We start from the raw sequence: 23,712 nt of genomic DNA on the forward strand, positions 1-23,712 counted from the left end.
AGCAATGCAAGTACTTTCTGAATTCCCGCAAATGCCCAGTCCAGTAGGGCAAAGGAGCAGGTGCTTCACCACCATCTCGCCCCTATCTGCGTACGCCATATGGTAACAATACAATACAGGATTGTCAAACTCAAGTTGACTGAGGGCCTAGATCAAAATCAGGAACCAAGTTGTGGGCCGAACTTAATATTTATTTTAAAAGTTGACTAAAAGTGTGCGTGCATGTACTCAATACTCAGAGTTAAATTTCTTTCACTATCTCCATTCTAATATGGTTGCTCAAATGTGCCTGAACATATTGTGCTGCATTGTGAGCTCTTTCATTGGTCTGGACCCCCCTCATATTCCTGACCCACCCAAATGTATCTATCTTTTCCAAACTGTGCCCATCTCCCTCACATCCCCTTTCTTTAAGACGCTAGACATCATCATGCACTTCATATGGGGTAACAAGCCAGCACGCATAGCTAAGGCACATCTTCAAAAACCCTCTGCAGGAGGTGGTCTGGTCTATAATTTTATCATTAAGGTAAACAAGGCCAAAGGCCAAAAGCCATGCTTAGGGACAGAGACTAAGGTGCTGTTTCCACGTAGCTAGATATTTTGATATGTGGATATTTTTTTCTCCTGGTTGCATTGGTTTTGCATTGGTTTTGGCCTTCCTTTTCCACGTAGCAGATATTTAAAATCTAGGGATAAAAAGCAGGAGAAAAAAATATCCTATTTAGGGGGCTGAAACACATTTGTTACAATGGAGGATTTATTTTTATCCACCTGTTGCGTTTACACCTAATTTACAGGAGAAAAAAATATAAATTAAAAAATATCCTGCTACGTGGAAACAGCACCTAAATGGCTATAATCATGTATAAAATATTAAAAAATTTGTAGCACCATGACATGATTTATTTTTTACAAGTTCCCTAAATAAGTACTACATGTGGGTGAAACACTATATGTAGTTAATTTTCAAAATATTCGTCGGGGACATAAAAAGTACCATAATTGGAGAAATCAAATTCTGCCCTGTGACCAGTAGGGATTTAGCAGCCCCCAGACAACACCTGCCCTGATGGAGGTGTACAGGGTGGGGTTCGAACCTGCAACCCTCTGATCTTAAGGCCACCTCCATAACCTTCAGGTCACGGCTCCATCAGTTATGTGGGCTTTGGCTGCTTCCTGCCAGATGGGCTGTCTAGTGCAGTGGTTTTCAAAGTGGGCGCTGGGGAGCATAGCAAAACAAAATAAACATTTCAATCAATGGAAAAATTAACGTACACCAAAATAAAACAATAACAAGTTAAGAACTGCATTGTAATAATATATTGCAGCTCTGAATTTTACTATTATTATCATTAAATAATTATTTTGTATACTGGCACTGACTAACAGACCCATGGTTGTGAAAGGAGATGCCTGGAAAAATAGTGTGCTACGACCCATTTAAGGGGGGCCTTAGCTGGAATCTACCTGTATATGGGGGCCTTGGCTGGAATCTACCGGTATATGGGCGGCCTTGTCATGGTCAAGTTTGGTAACCCCTGGTCTAGCTGTACACCAAGCTCTACCAACAGCAGCCCCTGAGGACTGCTCCAAACTGGAGCCATCTGGAAAGCAAAAGGTCATTTGACACCATGTAATTATCTGCTGCTTTCCTCCTCTGCTGCTCTACTCACTAGGCCTACACTCGTTAAAACATGGCCTTATGCATTTGTTGTTACCAGAATGTCACTGATCGAGTCGTATTGCATCACTACAGTAAAGGCCCTGTGTTATGTAATAGTAGAGTATGGTAGTACTATTATAATTAACCTTTCGATTATTGACGCCTCAGATGGTAGCCTATGGCGTGCATTAAGGGGCTACGGCAAGGTTCACTCACCACACAGTAGCACCCTTTTGTTCGGCTGTGAAATACGACAACCATCTTTTTTTTATTACTGTGGGAATGCTTTATTTTACAAACACCATTTTGGGAATCATACGATTCCTAATACTGAAGTAAGTGGTGTTGCATGGCTTGAAACGCTACCTGAGCCACTGACGTCACCATGTGTTTCCTTGGCACCTAGAATCAATCAGACGCCTTACACACTGTATAAATGAATGGACATTTGATCTTGCTCATTTCTGTAGGGTGAGGAGCAAGAACACACCACTTGTAAAAGTTTGCTCCTGATGCATGTACAGCATATGTGTGGCCTGAAACAGGGGTGTCAGCTGACCCAATGCTATACAAGGGCACAGTAGGGCACCAAGAAATAAGACTTTTTTTGCAGCTATTTATTTTTAAAAAAAGCTCGTAAACTAATTATATTATTGCAAGTGGTGCATGTGCACTATTTTGTGCGCATTCTGTAGATTACTCTGTGTGCTAAACTTGAGCTAAATTCCAAGGTAGCAAGGTTCTTTTGTGTGTGAAACTCATACCGTGGCACAGCAAATCAATACCCAGGCACGTGCCGCTGTAAAATAGGCGCCCCTGGCCTGAAAGTGTAGACATGCGGAACTCAACGGAATTTTCTTCTGTGATCTTAACGGCATACTTTGATGTTGGAAATGTGAAATACTTGTACTTTATTATATTGTTAGTGTTGTATGTTTGCATCATTGTTGCCAATGTCCTTTTGATTAGCATTATTTATATGGACAGGACTCTGCATGAGCCCATGTACTTGTTTGTGTTCAGCCTGTGTGTCAATGAACTGTACGGCAGCCTGGGTCTGTTTCCTTGTCTTCTGGTTAACATGCTCTCAGATAACCATGAACTCCAGCTCACATATTGCTACCTGCAAGTTTACTGTTTGTATACTTATGGAACAGTGGAGTTTTGTACCTTAGCACTGATGTCTTACGACAGATATGTGTCTATCTGTCATCCTCTACAGTACAATAGCATCATGACACCGACCAAAGTCACCTCTCTAATTGTGGCTCCGTGGCTGTTTTCATTTGTCCAGTTTGCAGTTAACATGTCTCTGAGTGTCGGTTTGAAATTGTGTGGAAACATCATGGAGAAAGTTTGGTGTGACAATTATTTGCTTATCAGGCAGGCTTGTTCAGACACAACTATAGTCAGCATATACGGCCTTTTGATGAATATTGTTATCATTCCTGGTCCGTTAGCACTCATTTTGTTCTCGTACATCAGGATATTCAAAGTTACTTTTAGCAAGGGACCAAACAAGAAGTCTATAAATACATGTGTTCCTCATATTGTGTCATTGTTAAATTTTTCAATTGCTGTTTCATTTGAAGTGTTTCAAGGCAGGGTATCAAAGATTAATGTGCCACCTATATTTCGCATAATTATCTCTGTGTATTTTTTAATAATTACACCACTCCTCAATCCCATTATGTTTGGACTAAAGTTAACTAAAATCCGAGATGCACGTAAAAAAATATTTCATCATGTACTCGTTTTGAAATGCAGAACATGATATAACATTCACGCTTCAGTATGATGTATTTTTTATTTAGTTAACAGTAGAAATGCATTGATGTACATAAGACATAGCAAAATGATTGCTAGAAACTCCACATTCTGTAATGTTTTTAAGTGAAATGCAAAATCTGTTATGGTTATTTTATATTAAACTGTTGTTTCGAGAAAGCTGTGTAATGTTAGCGCTTACTGTTGCTGTTACTGTTGTGTTAAAATTGTTGCATACTCTGTTAATAGGTGTCATGTTAATGCAGGTTACCTACCACCTGCCTTTTTGATGGTGGTAAATATTTGTTAAAAAGGACATTTGTGAATGGGCAGCAGGGATGCATCAGGGAAATGAGCCACTAAAAATATTATACAGTGCACCTTTAACTCCTCCTGTGGCACGCTGTAATAGACATTGAAAGTTAACTACTACTGTATAGTACTACACTACTATGACCTTTAGAGATGCATTACAACTTGGTCATTGCCATTCTGGTAACAGCTAATTTATAATGCCGTGTCTTAAGGGGTTATGGGGTTTCATGTTAATGCAGGCTACATACAGTATCACCTGCCTTTTACTATCACTTCTGGCAGATATACAGTACAATGAAAGGTGTTGACGATGTCACTCAAATACACTTGTCTTAAAATGCTGATAGGATTTAAGATAGTGACACTGGTCACAATGATGAAATAAATACAATGACCACCATATATAGGCCTATTATTAAAAAGTCAAGCAAGACGACCGCGAGGTTGGCTATATCAAGCGCAACAACCGCGAGGTGTATTAACGTCTGACATGAGTCGCAAATGCGCGATCATAACACAAACATTCAATGAGAGTAGATATTGACAGTTTCAGTTTGATAATCTTCAAAATGTATATCACACGGAATGTTTTGCAATTATGGCACAGGCAAGATTTCTGGAACAGGACTGTTCTCTAGTCTACCACTTATGAAAAAGCACTAAAACAACACCTACCACGGCAGAGAGATTAATGTTTACAGCATGCAAACACTGTTCATATTTAGTAGGTTTGCTGAGCAACAGGTGGAGAGGCGAAGCGACTGGAGGGCAGTCTGAAAGCGCCTGTCAATAGAACGTTATGGTGACGCGCATCCCCGATCCCCAAATCCATATTTTGAGAATAGATTAACGTGTGATATTTTCTTTATCGCCCGATAAGAGTCTCATATTATCGCAGCATGTTAACGCTGATAACGGCCCACTACTTAAAATGCTGATAGAAGTCAAGATGCTGACACTGGTCACAATGATGAAATAAATACAATGGCCAAAGTATTCCATACTACAGGGCTATTCAAATGGCGGCCCTGGGGCCAGATGTGTTCCTTGGACAGCAAGCCTCTGGCCCCCACGAGGTCAGAACAAAATGCAAACTTTTAGAGATAAAAGTACGGGTTCCATATTGAGCCGAAACGGGCCAGAAAATGCAGGAAATTACATCTAAGAAATACATTTTTTCAGGGGGAGGACCCCAAAACCCCTGCCTCAATGAACTGTCCTGTGTTCCTTACATTGACAGTTGGCAACCATAATTTATATATATATATATATTTCATGTTCGGCCCCTTTGATGGGAAGAATTCGAAAAACTGGCCCTCGTGACGTTTAATTGAATAGCCCTGCCATACTACATCACTGAGTCGTTCAGAACAGAGCTGCTAGACTTGTCCTTGGATGTTCACCGAGAACTGGCATCCATAAGATGCACACTGCGCTGTCATGGCTCAGCGTGGAGAAGAGACTGGCCTTAAGCACAGCGACATGTCTTAATGAAGCAATAAAAACACATAGACCTGAGTTTTTGATCCAGCAAGTAGTGTTTTGTAACACGACTCACAAATATGCCACCAGGAAAGCGGGCAAGGGTGACATTGTACTTCCAAATCCAAAAACTAATTCACTGAAAAGGACTGTGCTTTATAGAACAATTATGACATGGAACAAATTGCCATTGGATATCCGTCAAGACGAATGCAAAAAAAAAACCTTTAAAAGGAAATTAAAAAGGTATCTTTTGAATGGTTGATATAGGTGTCATCTTAAGCTTTAAGGTCTGTTTTTTTATGGTTTTAAATGTGTGAAGGAGAACTTTCAGCAATGTGGCAGCATTGCATTTTGCTAGACTTGTTCCTGACCTTTTGAGGTCTTCTTGTACTTTATTTACTTGAATCTTTGAAAAACTCTTTATTTTTGCAAGGCATGTCTATTTGTATGGTTATTAATCTGAAATGTGATGTGTGATATGTATTTGGAATTAGGACCCCAGGAAGACTAGCGAACTGCTACGGCATAAGCTAATGGGGATCCTTTAAAGCAGGGGTCCCCAAACTAAGGCCCGGGGGCCGGATGCGGCCCGCCATGTCCCTTTGACCGGCCCTCCACCTCTCTGCATCTCACCATTTGAACTGGCCCAAAGAAGCAATCCTCACAGAGAAAAAAAAGATAAAATATATGTTTTAAATATTTTATTTTGTTTATCAACAGGCCTTCCTACAGTTAAATTATCACGTACCTTGTGTGAATAACCACAAGTTTCTTGTCTTGATAGTTTCACATCTCACTGTAAACAGACCTACCATTTCTATTGAATCAGACTCATGAACTGCCAATCACCATATTTTTGTAACCTTTCCTTGCTATGTTTACATGGTTATTAGAAATGAAAAGTACTACCTGTGGTATTTCAAATTGAACAACATGTGAAGTACTCACTTCTTTTGCAAATCACTTGTAATGATGAACTATTTTGTGCTAGAAATTATGGCTATAACAGGCAGTGGCCTAGTATACAGCCCACATGATTGATCCCGGCCCCTGATCACAGTCAGGAATGATAATGTGGCCCCCAGAGAAAAAAGTTTGGGGACCCCTGCTTTAAAGGGACACTGCGTGAGATTTTTAGTTGTTTATTTCCAGAATTCATGCTGCCCATTCACTAATGTTACCTTTTTCATGAATACTTACCACCAGCATCAAATTCTAAGTATTCATTATGACATTATGAATTGCATTTTTCATACGTGAAAAGGGGGATCTTTTCCATGGTCCGCCATTTTGAATGTCCAAAAATAGCTGCAAAAATGACTGTACTTGGAGCATACTAGAAAATATTTGTTTAATACTTAGTAAACTGTCATGTTAAGATGAAATTTGGCAATAAGCAGCCCAATTTCAATAAGCAGCATAGTTGCAGTACCTTTTTTGACCATTTCCTGCACAGTGTCCACATGACCGCGGTGAACTGTATATTACTTCAGCAAATCTGTCAATTCAAGTCAAGTCAGTTTTATTCAGCAGAATGAATCTTACAGAAACATTTTTTATCAGAATGGGGCACATGCTGTTTAACAGAATTTCTGTTACAGATTGTGATTATTTCATGCCTGCATGTAGCTTTTCTTTTTGGTAACACTTTAGAATAACAGGCAACTATAAATCACTTATAAAGTATTAGTAACACTTAGTTAATGATGAACTCATAATGAACAAAACATTTATAAATGTTTGTAAATGATTAAGGAATAAAATATAAAACCTATTATAAATGATTTATATAGCTGCTTACAAAGCTATCATAAAGTGTTAGTAAATGATTTTTAATGTCTACAAACTATTTACAAAGTATCTACAGACTATTTACAAAGCTTTTTGCGCCTGTTATTCCAAAGTGAGAACACAAAGGCACATACAAAGACTTTTGTCGAGGCAATATGTACAATGGACAATTTTCGTTGAAAAGATCTTTTAATGTCTACAAACTATTTACGAAGAATCTACAAACTATTTACAAAGTTTTTTGCGCCTGTTATTCTAAAGTGAGAACACAAAGGCACATACAAAGACTTTTGTCGAGGCAATATGTACAATGGACAATTTTCGTTGAAAAGATCTTTTAATGTCTACAAACTATTTACGAAGAATCTGCAAACGATTTACAAGACTTTTTGCGCCTGTTATTCTAAAGTGAAAACACAAAGGCATGTACGAAAACTTTCTTCGAGGTAATATGTACTATGGACAATTTCCGTTGAAATTATCTTTTAATGTCCACACACAATTTGCAAAGCATTTACAAACCATTTACAAAGCTTTTTGCGCATGTTATTCTAAAGTGAGTTCGTAGGCCGAAAGTAATAGATGGCAGGCCAGATTTGGCCCCCGGGACGCTAATTGCCTACCCCTGTTCTAAAGTGTTACCAGTAACAGATGATTTGCTATGTAGGGCAGATTTGTACATGTGTTTTCTTGGGGGATGCCAATATGCTAATTCAGGAGATGTTGTGAGTGTCTCCAGTGTAAAGTAGTTTACAGCTAGCTTAAAGCTGCGGCGTCACCGGCTACTGACAAGTCAAGGGTAGCGTGAGCAATACAACAGCAGATTGAAATTGGCAGGAGTGCTCCTTTAAATCTGTTTGCATCATTGCTGGAAATGTTTTCAGGTGTATCATCGTCAGTGGGTTGCATTTATCTGTAGCCTACCAGTACTCTCAACGCAGTCTCACCCCAAGTAGTCAATTTCTGACTACCTTGGACCAGATGGCATTTTTTTGACGTCTTGGGTATTCCTTCCACGTCACATTTTGACTATGTGGCCTAACCCTAAAACTATTCCTAAACCTAACCTCAATGACGTTATGCTGCGCCTTTGAGGACATAGTCAAAATGTGACGTGGAAGGAATACCCAAGACGTCAAAAATTGAGTAGTCAAAAATTGACTACTTGGGGTGAGACTGTGTAGCAACGTACTCTTGATTTCACTGTATACCAAGCAGCTTTAGAGTTATTTAGGTGCATGGTGTTAACATCAGCCAGAGTTTACATCAGTGAACAGATTTCTCATTGTTGTGTGCAGTGTTGCCAGATGTGTTTGCCCAAATGCCGCCCAAAGGGTTATAGGTGGTGGGCCCAGTCTTATATCTTGTCAGTTCGTTGGTGTTAACGAGTGGCAGCTTTATTTTTGCTTATATAACCCCTGCCCTGACAACCCATTAATCAATATTTTGGCTGTTGCCATCCTCAAAACTTGCACATTGATTTATAAAAATGACAACAAATAATAGCCGACCGAGTGACGTCACGTCAATGCAAAGTCAACAAGGCAGAATACAGCTAGCGCGTGCATGCTACCCGGAACCGTCAGATTTCATGGCAAAAAGTTACAAGTTGGGGGGTAAGTGGGCTCACTTGTTGTGTACATGCAAAAATATATATTTTTCTCAAACTTTCAGAAGTGCTCTTTTTCGCTGTTAGTGTTCGACTGTCTGACCATCATTGGGCAACGAGAGATAAATGTCAAAAAGAGGACAGGTCTGTTCCCTCAAAGCAATAGAGCAATGAGGTGACGGGGGGTAGATCAATTCGCCAAAAAACTACGTGTCAGTAAAGAAATGCAAGCTGTGTTATTTTTTCCAGTAACAGGAAAATGGTCAGGAATGAAATACCTACGTTGTTTCAATGATTAGGTGAATTATCTGCCCATGAAAAAAGCCCGATATGCGGATAAATATTCCCTTTTCAACGTTGAGGGGCGGAGACTTCCCATTGACTGTGCTTTATGTGACGTCACCCCCAGTCTTTTTTATTTTCATTATTTTTTAATATAAACGTGCAACTTTTCAGTGTGGCAATTATTATTATATTGTCAGGAGGTCATATTAGAAAAATCAAGTTGCCACTCGAGAGTGAGAACGAAACTCGTTTTCTAAAGGAGCTACGAAATCTAGCCCACCGTCTAGTATCAAAAACCGCCAAAATGCGCTTAATTCAGCCCAAATTCAACAAATTACATTGACTTCTATGGGCACAAAACGGCTGAAAAAATGGCCAAATTTTCCCGTTTTCACCCGCAGACGCTCATCCCGGATCCACGGATTTGAACTCAGGTCCCCAGCGTTACAGTCAACGCCACAACTGTTTGGGCCACGGCCAATGCCTGTTGAATTGATTCAACCAGAGCATAATGTAGACATGACATTTCTGCTCTACAAGAAAAAAGGGCAGTAACTGTGCAGAGCTCCAAATTGGGGAAAAAAGACTTTAAAATTACCCTGTAGAGGGGGGGCGCTGTGGCTCAGCGCGCTAAGGCCCCCACATTTGGGCTTGCATGCCCACGGGGACCCAGGTACCCCAAAAAATACTAAAAAATAATAATAATACCCTGTAGAACCAAGTAGGTTTGATGCTTCAACATCATCACATTTTTTGCAGATCAATCATTTTATTTAACTTAATATTTCGATATACTATATGCCATTAAAATCATGGTAGGCCTAATTCTTTTTCCACAACAATGCAGTTACTGCATATTTCCTATGTAGGGCAGATTTGTACATGTGTTTTCTTGGGGGATGCCAATATGCTAATTCAGAAGATGTTGTGAATGTCTCCAGTGTAATGAAGTAGTTTACAGCTAGCAAGGACTTTGACAACAGAACTTAAAGCTGAACTGATGATGAGATTCTTCAGAGTGGCTTTTAAAGTGCAGAGGCTGAAACATGCCTTACCGTCAATATCTTGCTAACTATCTAAAGGTCAGTTTATCATATACCAATATTGTTATACTGCACCTGTCATTTGTTTAAGATTGACTGTGTGGGGTATTATCATTGGCATTACTATTGTGGTTGTGCTTACTGAGTACCAGGAGTGGTGTAGTCTACAGAATGCGGGGATAAGGAGTATACCCACTTCTAAATTTCAGGGATTTCAGTATACCCACTTAAAATTGATTGATCCATTGTTTTGAATGGCACAAATATATACAGTATACCCACTTCAAAAAAAATGCTCACATATACAGTATACCCACCATAAAAAAGTAGACTACACCACTAGGTACCAGCACTGATTGCCTATTTGATCATTAACAACATTCATATGTGAAGTTAGCATAAGCTGCCATTTGTATGAGCATGAGTATGTAATACCGTTGGAAATGAATGACAATACGGTAAAAACGGCGCATTGTATATCCAATAATCAGCCATTAATGCTTCTGTATGTTCCTTTTGCTTTCCAGAGGCCCTCCGAAACGATAATGAATGGACAATAACACAGGACCATCATACTTTTATTTCACATTATTTAAGGGTTATGAAAATGTAAGAATTCTCTACTTTCTGTTAACAATATTATCATACTTTCTCATCATTCTTTTCAATGTGACTATCCTGCTGGTTGTATTCAAGGACAGATCTCTTCATGAGCAGCCCATGTATCTGTTGATGTGTTGCCTGCTATTCAACTCTCTGTACGGCAGCTCTGCACTGTTTCCAAGACTTTCAGCTGATCTTCTGTCATCAATGCATACAATATCACGCACTGCATGTTTCACACAAATATTTGTTATTTACACCTATGGGACCTCTGAATACACTATTTTAACTGTTATGGCATATGATAGATATGTGGCCATCTGTGACCCTTTGCGATATCATGACATCATGACACAGAGAAAGACATTTTGGCTCGTTCTCTGTGCCTTTTCCTGGTCAGTCTTTTTCTTGACCATTGTGGTGTACCTGTCTGCAAGGCTGCCTTTGTGTGACAGTCAGATACCACGTGTGTACTGCTCGAATTGGTCTGTCGTAAGACTTTCCTGCGTGTCAACAGTTATTAATAACATCTGGGGATTGTTCGCTACTTTGACCACAGTCTTTCTGCCTGCAAGTTTCATATTGTTCACGTACATTAGGATTCTGATTGTCTGCAGAAAAAGCACAGCTGAGTTTCGAGGCAAAGCACTGCAGACATGCCTACCGCATATTGTCAGTTTTGTTACCTATTCATGTGCAATATTTTCTGACATTACACTCAGTCGTTATGAACCGGGTCAAATTGCAGATGTTTTAGTTTTGATCATTTCCCTTGAATTTATTGTGATTCCACCATTACTAAATCCACTGCTATATGGCCTGAACTTACCGGACATCCGAAGGAGGCTTCTCAAAATGATTATTTCATTGAAAGTTGGCTTGAGTTCATAGTAATGTATTTGGTATCACTTGGTATCAGTGGTTCACTATTACAGTGGATTTACCTCATTAGGTACAGTGTAATAATAACCAGGTTGACAATATTTAATGACATGCAATACCAGTGTAATACCATGTACCAACCCTAACCCTAGATGTAAAGTTACAAAATTGTTACACTAGTATTACATGTTATAAAATAGGCCTATTGTTACACTGGTTATTACACTGTACCTAATGTGGTAGATCCACTGTAGTAGTGAACCATTGAAATAAAGTGATACATTTTTGTTGTATTGTTTTCACATCAACAATCCCCTTGTCATCCTTCTTCCTGCTAAAGAGTTACAACTTGACGTCATGATACCATAGAGGCCGGCCCCTGAATCAAACTCTAAACACTGCTGAAGACGGTTTTCCTTCAAATACTGTTTTTTACTCTGAACATGTTTGACAAAGTTTTGAGAGAGCCCGCACACCTCGAAGGCTTCTTTTTCAGCAGGTGTAGCTTTTCAGGGTACCTCAGTCATGTTGTGCAGTGGTTCTTAACCTTTTTTTCTTAACGCACCTCCTTACCTGTGAGGAAGACAAGCCGCGCACCCCCAACCCAAACTTCTACACGTGTATTCACACGAAAAAAATCTTTAAGTGATTTATTACAATGATTCTTGCTTGAGCAATTAATCAATACCATAATGTCTTTAAATGGGGACCAAAATGTGTTTTAATTTGCTCTAAATCTAGCCTAATTATAATGTTTGCAAGCAGAATCCTGGTCACAACCTCAACACAAACAAAATTCTGCGCTCCCCCAGGGGGTGCCCGCACCCCAGGTTAAGAACCGCTGATGTAGTGTGAACGATGAAGAAGCAGTGTCGTGCTCTTCCTTGTGAAAACTACTCTGAACATGTTATCAGAATACCCACAGGGAGTAAAGGGGTTTTTCTCAGCATTAGGCTCACAACCTGGGCTGTGTGTCCCAAAAAAAAACCTTACGTAGTACTACGCCTAAGTAGTAGCCTACTTATGTGTGAGGTGCCCCCTAGGCCAGTGGTTCCCAACCTATGGGTCGGGACCCAACCTATGGGTCGCCAAAGATCCACAGTGGTTCGCGAAGCCCTCTTGATTTTAAGGGGTTTAATTTTATTAACATATATAAGCCATGTTGAATAAATGACAAAACATTAAACTAATATATGCATAGAAGCAACAAAATGTAAGTGATACATTAAACAGTTATTCTATATTTCACTGAAGACAAATTGAGGAATAAAATAACTAATAAGTTTTCGCAGGAAACAGAGTATTATGTGACTCCCTCTCGTGCGGGCGCTCGTGCGATTGGGTCACCAAAGCTTACAATGGTAAAAATATGGGTCGCTGAAGAAAAAAGTTGGGAACCACTGCTCTAGGCAATATACCACATCACTAGAAATGTATACATACAATAATTTTATAGACCTACGTACAGTAGTTTTTTTCTAATCAAACATGCAAATGAAGTGGATGTGTGAGGTAAATTAAGTTTATGTATAACCTTCTGTGATGATGTGAGACCTTTCTAATTTCTGATATACATATTGCCTATAGGGGCACCTCACACCTAAGTACTACTTGTGCTTAAAGGGACACTGTGTAAGATTTGTAGTTGTTCATTTCCAGAATTCATGCTGCTGCCCATTCACTAATGTTAAAAGCGAAAGCCCATTGGGAAACTCCAACTCCCATTGTCATTGTGACACAGCACTCCACAGCACACAGTGCTCACTGCACACAACGAAATTGCATTTATGCCTCACCCGTGGGAGCAGTGCGGCGGGACGGTATCATGCTCAGGGTACCTCAGTCATGGAGGAGGATGGGGGAGAGCACTGGTTGATTACTCCCCCCACCAACCTGGCGGGTCGGGAGTCGAACCGGCAACCTCTGGGATGCAAGTCTGACGCCCTAACCGCTCACCCATGACTGCCCATAATGTTACCTTTTTCATAAATACTTACCACCAGCATCAAATTCTAATTATTTATTATTTTTAATTTAATTTAATTTATTATTTAATTAATTGCACTTTTCATACATGAAAAGGGGGATCTTCTCCATGGTCCGCCATTTTGAATGTCCAAAAATAGCCATTTTTAGCTGCAAAAATGACTGTACTTGGACCATACTAGAAAATATTTGCTTAATACTTAGTAAACTTTCATGTAAAGATCAAATTTGGCAATAGGCAGCCCAGTTTCAATGAGCAGCATAGTTGCAGTACCTTTTTTGACCATTTCCTGCACAGTGTCCCTTTAAGAACTACTTCAGTTTTTGGGAAACGTAGCCCAGGTCAACAAGCTGCTGGACACTTATAACAAGTGGTTGAAGTGATGACCTGATCATTAATAAATAGCACCCTTATTAAGTACAGTACACCAAACCTAGCAGGAGATGCACAGCCCCTTTCATGTCTTATTTCTCGGGGCCAAAGTTTGAGGGATTAAATATCTACTACTACAGCTATACATTTGCCATTGCATTACTTGAAACAGTGTAAACCAGGTGTCACCAACGTGGTGCCCGCAGGCGTCAGGTAGCCCTCCATTAGCTTCTGATGTGCCCACCAAGGATGTTAGTAAACAGTGACGACTACAAGATTTTAGTCACAGTTAATGTTTTTCTTAATTTAAATATGTGATCATCTCTTTATAACCTATAAGCAAATTATCATTCAATCATAGAGTGATGGGAATGTCAAGACATCTCAGTAGCCCTCAGATCCAGAAAGGTTGGAGACCCCTGGTGTAAACATACGAGGAATGGTCAACTACTACAGTTATACTACAGACAGTATACGTACATAGACAGTCAAAAGTCTGTAAAGAGCCATTTGCAAAACATTTAATTTTGTTTAAATAAAAGAATGCAAACTATTGATAACTGTCAGTGCCAATTTTTTGAATGAATGTACACTGAACAGAGAATGAGATCCTCCATGGATTATTTAAATTTAATTCCATTTTCCTGCACTGTAGTAATAAAATATGCAATAGGCCAAGAACTGTCAAAGGGCGGCATTTGCTCCGATCAATATACTAATTGAAAAAGCGCAAAATAGCTCTCTTGTGCGCACATACAGAGGTTGAATTTGTTGGAGCTATTTGATATCTATTGATTGCTGAGGCGTGTCCCCTGTCCACTCAGCAACATTGGCTTTAGTTGGTTGCCAGTTTGTTGGTTGACCTGCGTTCATTACATCACACCAGGCTGTCGTCAAGTCCACGCTACACAGTCTCACCCCAAGTAGTCAATTTTTGACTACTCAATTTTTGACACCCCAAGACTGCAATTTTTGACGTCTTGGGTATTCCTTCCACGTCACATTTTGACTTTGTCCTCAAAGGTGCCCCCTTGTGGCAGCATAACGTCATTGAGGTTAAGTTTAGGGATAGGTTTAGGTTTAGGCCACAGAGTCAATATGTGACGTGGAAGGTAAACCCAAGACGTCAAAAATTGCATTCTGGTCCAAGGTAGTCAGAAATTGACTACTTGGGGTGAGACTGCGTTGAGTCCACCTTTGTACAGCCCAAGACCAGGACAGGTCAAGTCCGACACAAGTCAGGCTTCAAAGAGGTTTGAGGCCAAAAATGTCAAAAAAAAAAGACAGAGTCACATGTCAGTCCATTTAAATCAATTAATTCAATCAATTATGAACGACAATAACATGAATGTTTGAAGGATACACAGATGTTATGTACATGGAGATAAGCTAGGGTGTTACTGGATATCAAGGTCCACTTTAGAATCTATGATGGTCAGTGTTCTAGACAAAATTAAAACAGATTCTGGCGAGTCCAAATGCCACATTTGGCAAGACAAGTGGACGACTCCAAGACAAGTCCCAGACCAACTACTAGTGAGTCCATAGAGAAGCCTGAACATTTATTAAGGTGGTGACACCAGCCTCAGTTTACATTAGGAAACAGATTTGCCAATGTTGTCTTGTTTTCACCAGAACACAGTGGTATGGCATTGATACATTTGTCTTGCAGACAAATCCTTGTATGACTTGTGCATATGAAGAAAGTCACAATAAAAGATGACTTGACTTGACTTGGAGCGTGTCTTTGGTCCCACAACCTATTTGTCCCACATCACTAAGACTTTTAACATAAATGTTTAGCCCCATTGGTTCCACTGCCCAATGGTCCCACAGCATATTCCTGTTGCCCCATGTTCCCACAGTTCTAAGAATGTTTTCAAATTTAGGCCCTATGTTCCATGGCGGGGCGAGAGGCACGTTCTCTTAGATTACTCAGAAATGTGGGAACATGGAGTTGTGCAACATAGGGCCTACATTTGAATAATTTCTTTAAAAATGTGGGAACGTGGATCAGCAGGAATAAGCTGTGGTACCAATGGGCTGTGGGAACAACATACCCCCTTGCGGGATGACAACAATATGCTAATTTGGGAGACGCTGAGGTTGTCTCCAGTGTAATGAAGTAGTTCCCAGGGTTTTGACAACAGAACTTAAAGCTGAAATGAAGAGGTGATCTTTGAGATTGGTCTTTATACAGCTGCCACTGAAGGTCTCGAAACATGCCCGACCAACAACATTGTGCTAACATTCAGTTTGTCCAAAGGTAACTTCCATCATTAATGAATGTAATGCTATCTAGATGATCATGATGTGTTTCATACTGAGCATGTTGGGTATTATTGTTGGCAATAATGAGTTTTTCATGGCCAGCATTTCACAAACAGCAATACTGATTGCCTATTTATTTATTACAAATAAATAACATGCATAGTAGCAGCAATGTGTTTTGATGTAAGACAATAACTGTTAGAAATGGCAAAATGTTAGCAACTGCACATAATATATTTCATAAACATTTATGTCTTTATGTGTTCCTATTCCAGAGGCTCTTCAAAGGGATAGTGAATGGACAATAAAACATTACCAACATATTTTTATTTCACAATATTTAAGAGTTACGAAAATGGAAGACCAGTGTATTTTCTGTTAACAATATTAGTGTACTTTCTCATCGTTCTTTTCAATGTGACTATCCTGCTGGTTGTATTGAAGGACAAGTCTCTTCACGAGCAACCCATGTATCTGTTAATGTGTTGCCTGCTATTCAACTCTCTGTACGGCAGCTCTGCACTGTTTCCAAGACTTTCTGCTGATCTTCTATGGACTACTCATGCCATATCGCGCCCAGCATGTTTCACACAAATATTTGTTATTTACACTTATGGGGTTTCTGAATACACGGTACTAACTGTTATGGCATATGACAGATATGCGGCCATATGTGCTCCTTTGCAATATCATACTATCATGACACAAAGAAAGACATTTCTGCTTATTTTCTGTGCTTATTCCTGGTCGTTTTTTTGTTTGAGTGTTGCGATTTACCTCTCTTCAAGGCTACCTCTGTGTGGTAATCGGATACCACGAGTGTATTGCTCGAATTGGTCTGTGGTAAGGCTTTCCTGTGTGTCTACTGTCGCTAATAACATCTACGGCTATTTCACTAGTTTGACTACATTGGTTATGCCTGTCGTTTTCATATTGTTCACGTACATCAGGATTCTCATTGTCTGCAGAAAAAGCACAGCAGAGCATAGAGGCAAAGCCCTGCAAACATGTCTACCGCACATTGTCAGTTTTGTCACCTATTCATTTGCAACATTTTCTGATATTGCAATCAGTCGGTACGAGCCTGGAGAAATTATAAATACCTTGGCTTTGGTGATTTCTCTTGAATTTATTGTGATTCCGCCTTTACTAAATCCACTGATGTACGGCCTAAATTTACCAGATATCCGAAGGAAAATTCTAAGCATGATGATTTCATTCAAACTCGGTTTAAGTTTATAGAAATGTATTTACTAGTTGTGTCCTGTGATTATATTATGACAAATGTGAAGCATGGTGGCTTGATGTGTCAAAGGATATGCTGCCATTTTATAGTGTAAATCATTGTATTAATGTATGTTTGTATGAGTGTCTGCCAGCATCTTTCTGTGTTTCAAAATGTTGAAGGTGGGGGCAGGTTTACACACTGAAGAAGACACTCACAAGGTCAAGCACAAGGAGTTTTAAAAAAAATCCTCAGAGCAGAGTAAAGCAGAAGTTTCGGTAACACTTTATTTTAGGGATACATCTATTAGCACTAACACATACAATGTAAATGCCTGCATGTACTAAGCAAACGCTAAGGCCTACTAGGTCCTTACTAAGGTTAAATTGGTAATAAATCCCTTATTGTGCATGAACAAGACATTTGCGAATACATGCCTAACAAATGTTTGATTTTGCTTAGTACAAGCCTTACAAGGTACTTATGCAGGCATTAACATTGTATGTATTAGTGCTTATAGATGTATCCCTAAAATAAAGTGTTACCGAAGTTTCAGGGTTATGTCATGAGAACCTTAATGTCTTATAAAGTGTGTGAACGTGCCCCCACCTTGAACTGTACTTTTGGGGTCCCTGCACCTGCACCTGCTAGAGCCCAACAATACCCTTGCCTCCTGTGCTTCAAAACATAAATTATAGTAGGCTACATACATTCATGGGCCTGTCCTGAACAAAACAGTGTTCCATTTTTTGGTGGAGGAAAATGGGCAACATGATGATTTTGTTCATGTGAATACTGTATAAATGTTACAATCTTGCAATTATTAATATATCTACAATACCCTTAATAAAGCGAGCAAAAACAATATGTCCCTTATTCAGTGTCATTATCTATTGATGATGTTTTGGGGTTTGGGTGCGTCCCAAGCTGGGCCGCTGCTAGGCATAAGAAGAGTAAGCAGAGTGCTGAGGGCCTCAACCACTTTGCCCCCAATATTGGGGCCTCCTGAATTGAGACTGACTAAAAAAACATATTATTGTTATTTACAGGGTTCCCACGGGTCATGGAATTTCTGGAATATCATGGAATTTCACAAATGTTTTTCCAGTCATGGAATTTTACCATTTTGCATGCATAGTCATGGAATATCATGGAATTTTCTTAACAGTTTCACAAAAGCAAAATATTTTTTGTTTGTTGTATAACATTGTTACTTACTGGTTATGCTACAACGCTTCACCATAGATGGTTTGGTTTTGCGCTGTAATGTGCAACATTGTAGAATGCAGTGAGCCCACTGAAGTCTGGCTATGGCTACGCGTCGGCTCAAGGGGTGAAGATAATCTTTCTCTTTACGAAAGTGGTCATGGAAATTCCGTTTTTGGATCTAGAAAGTCATGGAAAATCATGGAATTTCATATCTAAATTAGAGTGGGAACCCTGCATTTAATTATGGGGTAAGGAGGGGGGGGGGTCCTGACCAGTTAAACTTAGGGCCAGGTCTGGAATTTTGTCATTTTAGGGGCAACGCCACTTTGCCTTTTGAGTTGTCCATTTTTTAAGAGCACAAAGGCCAAATAAAAAAAAGCCAGGGCACCAAGGCCATAAATTAAAACATTTTCCACCTAGCAGTCAAATTGAAATGTAACCAGTTCTTCATCAGGCTGACTGGTGTTAATTCAGAGCAAATGAAGTGCAAAATACAAGACTGTGTGAAGGGTAGCGTAACCATGTTCGTGTCAGCAATAAGGAGGACATGTTTTTGGCAGGGGGGTTTGGGAGTCCTCCCTCAAGAAATGTTGTGTTTCTTAGATGCAATTTCATGCATTTTAATCAATTAGGCGTCAGAGAGGGCATCAAGGCCTCTGTGACCTTATGACAGATCTTTTTTTAAAGGGCCAAAGTGGGAGGGCACGACTTAGGGCCTCCAAAACCGTAGCAGCATCCTTACAGCTGTCTATTCAAGCTTAGAAAGGGATCTACTGCCCCCTGGTGCACTAAAGTGGCATAGATTTTAGATCATCAGTTAAAGTGTTTATGAAACGAAAACAAAGTAAAGGAATTTGACCATTTCCAGGACAGATTCTGAAAGTTCTAAGCCTTGTGAATAAAATGGGATATTGTCTGGGTGATATTTTGTCCTAAAAGTCATGTTAAAACGTTCCCAAAAAGTGTTTTTTTGGTGACATGCAAATTTTATGCAAATGATATGCGTGACATAGAAGGGGTGAGTTCACCTCATTCCACCTTGTTCAGATCAATGGCGGCTAGTACCAAAACAAAGCGCAGTGTCAAGCAGTGTGTTGCTGGAGGGCCGAACGGTGCCAGCTGCAAAAATGGCTACTTGACAAAAGGAATATCTTTGCACAAGTTCCCTTCTGTGAAGAATGATGGAACTGTGGCCGACAAGGAGAAGGCTAAATCAAGCTAGGGCTCTGTGGATCCAATGCGTGGTTTTGAAGCAAGCTCGTGGTCACTGTTGTGCTCGGCACATTTCCACCCCTTGTGCTTCACCACAAATGTGGAGGTAGCGGGCATGGTTGGACTGAAGAGAATGCTATTGCCTCAAGCAGTTCCAACAATTGACATCGCCGGCGTGCAGACTGAAACTGCCCCTGTAACTGCTCGGGCACGAAGACAGGTGAGTGCACTGCTTTGCTTTAGGCTACTCGTTTTACCTTGTCCATCTGCTTTGTATGTTGTTTTCAGGAAAGGGTAATGCACATTACATGCCAATGCTCTCGGAATATGCACTTTTTATTGATTGCCATTCAACTGGTCAATAAATTGGTTTTGGGAGGATATCCGCACATCAGCGTGGTGCTCTCAGTCGAGGACAGCCAACTCACAGATTGGGCTACTGCTTAGCGAATAAACAGAGATGCACATAGCGTAGGCCTACTTTGAAGCGTTGATTGTTTGTTTTTAGTATTGTGGTGCACGTGTGGCTGACGTTTGGACACACCTCGTCCTCAGAGTCCGGCTGAGGGACACGCGACGCCTGTGAATTTGAGCACAAAGAATAATAATAATGATAAACGCTAAAAATATGCTGAGGACTCAGGCTATATAGGGCGTTTTTCCAACAGCCTAATACCTCCGTTTTTTCTCTAGTTGATGATATTTTTGCATGTAGCCTACATGCATTTCAATCACACTATATCGCGCAATTGAATCAAAATGCCCCCCATTTGTCAACAAATACACACGCCATGTCATCTGTGGGTCATGGCAAAGCGCCCTTAGCAACCGTAACCATAAACAAAACGAACTGTCAGGCTATGTCAACAATCGTCACTTCGCCTGTCAGACATGTCACTTTCTGCAGATGTATCAGTGCCTCTGAAATAGATTTGTGCTGCTGTTTTTTTTTTTCTCATGAGGTTGGATGTGTGGTTTTTCGACACGCTGATGTTTGTATCAGAATTTTGGTTCCTTTATAAGATGTGGGTCCATCAAATGTGTGTTGTTTTCTCAGATCGCCATACTAGCAAACCAGGGACTCCCCTCTATGATGTCACAGCCCAGCTCATTAGTCACACCAAATTTCACAGAATTCACACTTTGAGTTGCCATTTTCACAAGTTCCTCCAGGATGATTGGGTTCAAAGTCTCATCGATGCTATCAGAAAAAACAAGGCTTTAATGGGAATGACCGTTTGTTTTCGTTTCATAAACACTTTAAAGCAGTGGTTCTTAACCGGGGGTGCGCCAGAGATTTCAGGGGGTGCGTGGAATTTTGTTTGTGTTGAGGTCGTGACCAAAATTTGCTGTATAATTAAGCCAAATTAAGCACAAAACCAATTTAAAACATGATCTGCTGCCCATGCAAAGTCATTAAGGTATTGATTAATGTCTCAAGCAAGAATCATTGTAATTAATCACTTAAATCTTTTTTTAGTGCGTAAGATATATGTAGAAGTTTGGGTTGGGGGTGCACTGCTTGTCTTGGGCACAGCTAAGGGGGTGCGTTAAGGAAATAAAGGTTAAGAACCACTGAGTTAAAGGACACGTGCACTTTGAACATTTAGCTCCTTTTCTGAATTATCTGCATTAAAGTAGAGTGGTCCTCACCCTTTCTATGCTTCCTGTTGTTGCGTTATTGGGCTAATTTGGATTTTTTTTTTCTCAACTGAGTTTATAATGGCCGTCTATTCACAGGTCCAAATCAGTTCTTAAAACCACCCTAAACATGTGAGGCAAATGTGCCACTCACCAAATGTTGAGTAATGTTCACTGGTATTCACAAAATGACGAATAAAAATTACAGAAGACATATTTTACTTTCAAACTTGTTAGGGAATGCCAGGGAATTTGTTGTTCTGTATATTTCCTGTGCACTTTGTATTTGCTTGTGATGTTGGCTTGATTATGTCCTCTTTTGAAAGTCGCTTTGGTTATAAAGCGTCTGCCAAATGCAATGTATAACACTATGTTGTTTACACAACATGCCAGTTTCTAATTCCACCAAAAGGAAAGAGGGGTGCTCGCCTAGGGCAGTGCTTCCCAACCTTTTTTGTCCTGCGTACCCCCTAAGCAATTTTGTCATGTGATGAGTACCCCCTCGCCTTCCCTCATGCTCTGTTCCTCAATCCCAATGTGACTAAAGTCAATATATTTGTTATTACTTTTTTCCGCGTACCCCCTGAGGTGTCCTCGCGTACCCCTAGTGGTACACGTACCCCTGGTTGGGAAACACTGGCCTAGGGCACCAAATTGACTAGAACCGGTCCTGCGGGTCCTGACCAGCTATGCTTAGGGCCTCCAACACCGTAGCAGCAGAGATTCTTTAAGTATAGAGATATGGCAACATAATAGGTTTCTATGGGCACCTAACATGACCAGGTTCCGGTCTGCCTAAAGGGGCGTGTCATAATGCTCCTAGCATTGAATAGAACAGTCCTCAGGTCTGCCTAGGTCTGCCTAAAGGGGGATTTCTCCCCCAATAATAGAACCCGGAAACAATGGGCCAATGGAACCTCTCTCTCTCTACTCTATCTGGTAGCAGCGCCCCCTGTTCTCAAGGTAGGGGCAATTCTTCACGCTTAGACAGTGCTATACTGCCCCCTGGTGCACTAAAGCGGCATAGATTTTACATTATCAGTTAAAGGACAAGTGCATTATTTCGAACATCAAGCAACTTTTCTGAATTATCAGCAATTAAGTAGAGTCGTCCTCACCCATTTTTTAAAAATATTTGCTGTTGTTGTGTTATTTGGCTAAGTTGGATTCTGTCTCAACTAGGTTTATAATGGTCGTCTATACCAGTGATTCTTAACCTTTTTTTCTTGAAGCACCCCCTAACCTGTGCCCAAGACAAGCCGCGCACCCCTAACCAAAACTTCTACATGTATTCACGCACTTAAAATGATCTTAGTGATTACCTGTAATTACAATGATTCTTTCTTTAGACATTAATCAATACTTTAATGACCAAAACACGTTTTAATTTTGTCTTGATTTGGCCTAATTATATGTTTGGAAGCAGAATTTTGGTCACAACCTCAACACAAACAAAATTACGCGCACCCCCTGAAATCTCTGGCGCATCCCCAGGAGGTGCCCGCACCCCAGGTTAAGAACCACTGGACTATGGGCATTTCCAAACCAGTTCTTAAAACCACCCTAAACATTTGTTTTCAAGAATGTGCCACTCGCCAAATGTTGAGTAATGTTCACTGGTATTCACAAAATGACGAATAAAAATTACAGAAGCCATATTTTACTTTCAAACTTGTTAGGGAATGCCAGGGAACACCCCTAACCAATTAATGAGATGCTTACTTTCGAAAAAAAAATGTTTTTCAGAAAAAGGTGTTTTTCAGAACATATTTGTAAATGCCCATTGATGGCCATTGTAAAGCCAATTGAGACTAAATCTATATTAGGAGAGAGCGGCAAAGATCAACAAAACGTTGAATGGGGTTCTGAAACATCGCAGACAACTCAGAAAAGGGCCTTAATACAGTTAAAATCGTTGGCTGGGGTTTATAAAGGTGGTAAATTGTCTTATTTTTCATGTTAAGCGTTGTCTTGCTTTGAGACAAGTTAAAAGAGGGAGTATGTAGCTAAGCTAGTGATAGTCAATGTATCACTGGCCGTGGCTTAGTGGTTAGAGTTCAATCTAGGGTTTGCAGGTTCAAAACCCCTCTGACCTCTCCCTACATCTCCGTCCATGGCTGAAGTGCCCTTGAGCAAGGCACCTAAACCCACATTGCTCCATTGCCTGTAACCAATACCCTGAAAAATAATATCTGTATGTCGCTTTGAAAAAAATGACAACTGTTAAGTGAAAGTGTGAACTCATGTCACATGTAATGTAATGGTGTTTATTCAGAGTGAGTCCGCGTTCATCACATACAGTATCTGTGGAATATATGACAGTAACCACAACACTGAGGTTTGTGAACT

General features: G+C 40.1%; 3 protein-coding genes across 3 annotated transcripts; all 3 read left to right on the forward strand.

The window, feature by feature from the left end:
- Window positions 1-2,501: 2,501 nt before the first annotated feature.
- Window positions 2,502-3,440, forward strand: LOC134453994 (olfactory receptor 2K2-like). The gene has a single exon (XM_063204737.1). The coding sequence runs from the start codon at window positions 2,502-2,504 to the stop codon at window positions 3,438-3,440; it is 939 nt and encodes a 312-aa protein (XP_063060807.1).
- Window positions 3,441-10,510: 7,070 nt separating this feature from the next.
- LOC134453995 (putative gustatory receptor clone PTE03) lies at window positions 10,511-11,455 on the forward strand. Its single transcript, XM_063204738.1, has one exon. The coding sequence runs from the start codon at window positions 10,511-10,513 to the stop codon at window positions 11,453-11,455; it is 945 nt and encodes a 314-aa protein (XP_063060808.1).
- Window positions 11,456-16,373: 4,918 nt separating this feature from the next.
- Window positions 16,374-17,318, forward strand: LOC134453996 (olfactory receptor 10J1-like). Its single transcript, XM_063204739.1, has one exon. It carries the CDS (start codon window positions 16,374-16,376, stop codon window positions 17,316-17,318), a length of 945 nt encoding a protein of 314 aa, XP_063060809.1.
- Window positions 17,319-23,712: the final 6,394 nt, after the last annotated feature.

This window comes from Engraulis encrasicolus, chromosome 8, assembly GCF_034702125.1.
Source record: "Engraulis encrasicolus isolate BLACKSEA-1 chromosome 8, IST_EnEncr_1.0, whole genome shotgun sequence".
Lineage (NCBI taxonomy): Eukaryota > Metazoa > Chordata > Actinopteri > Clupeiformes > Engraulidae > Engraulis > Engraulis encrasicolus.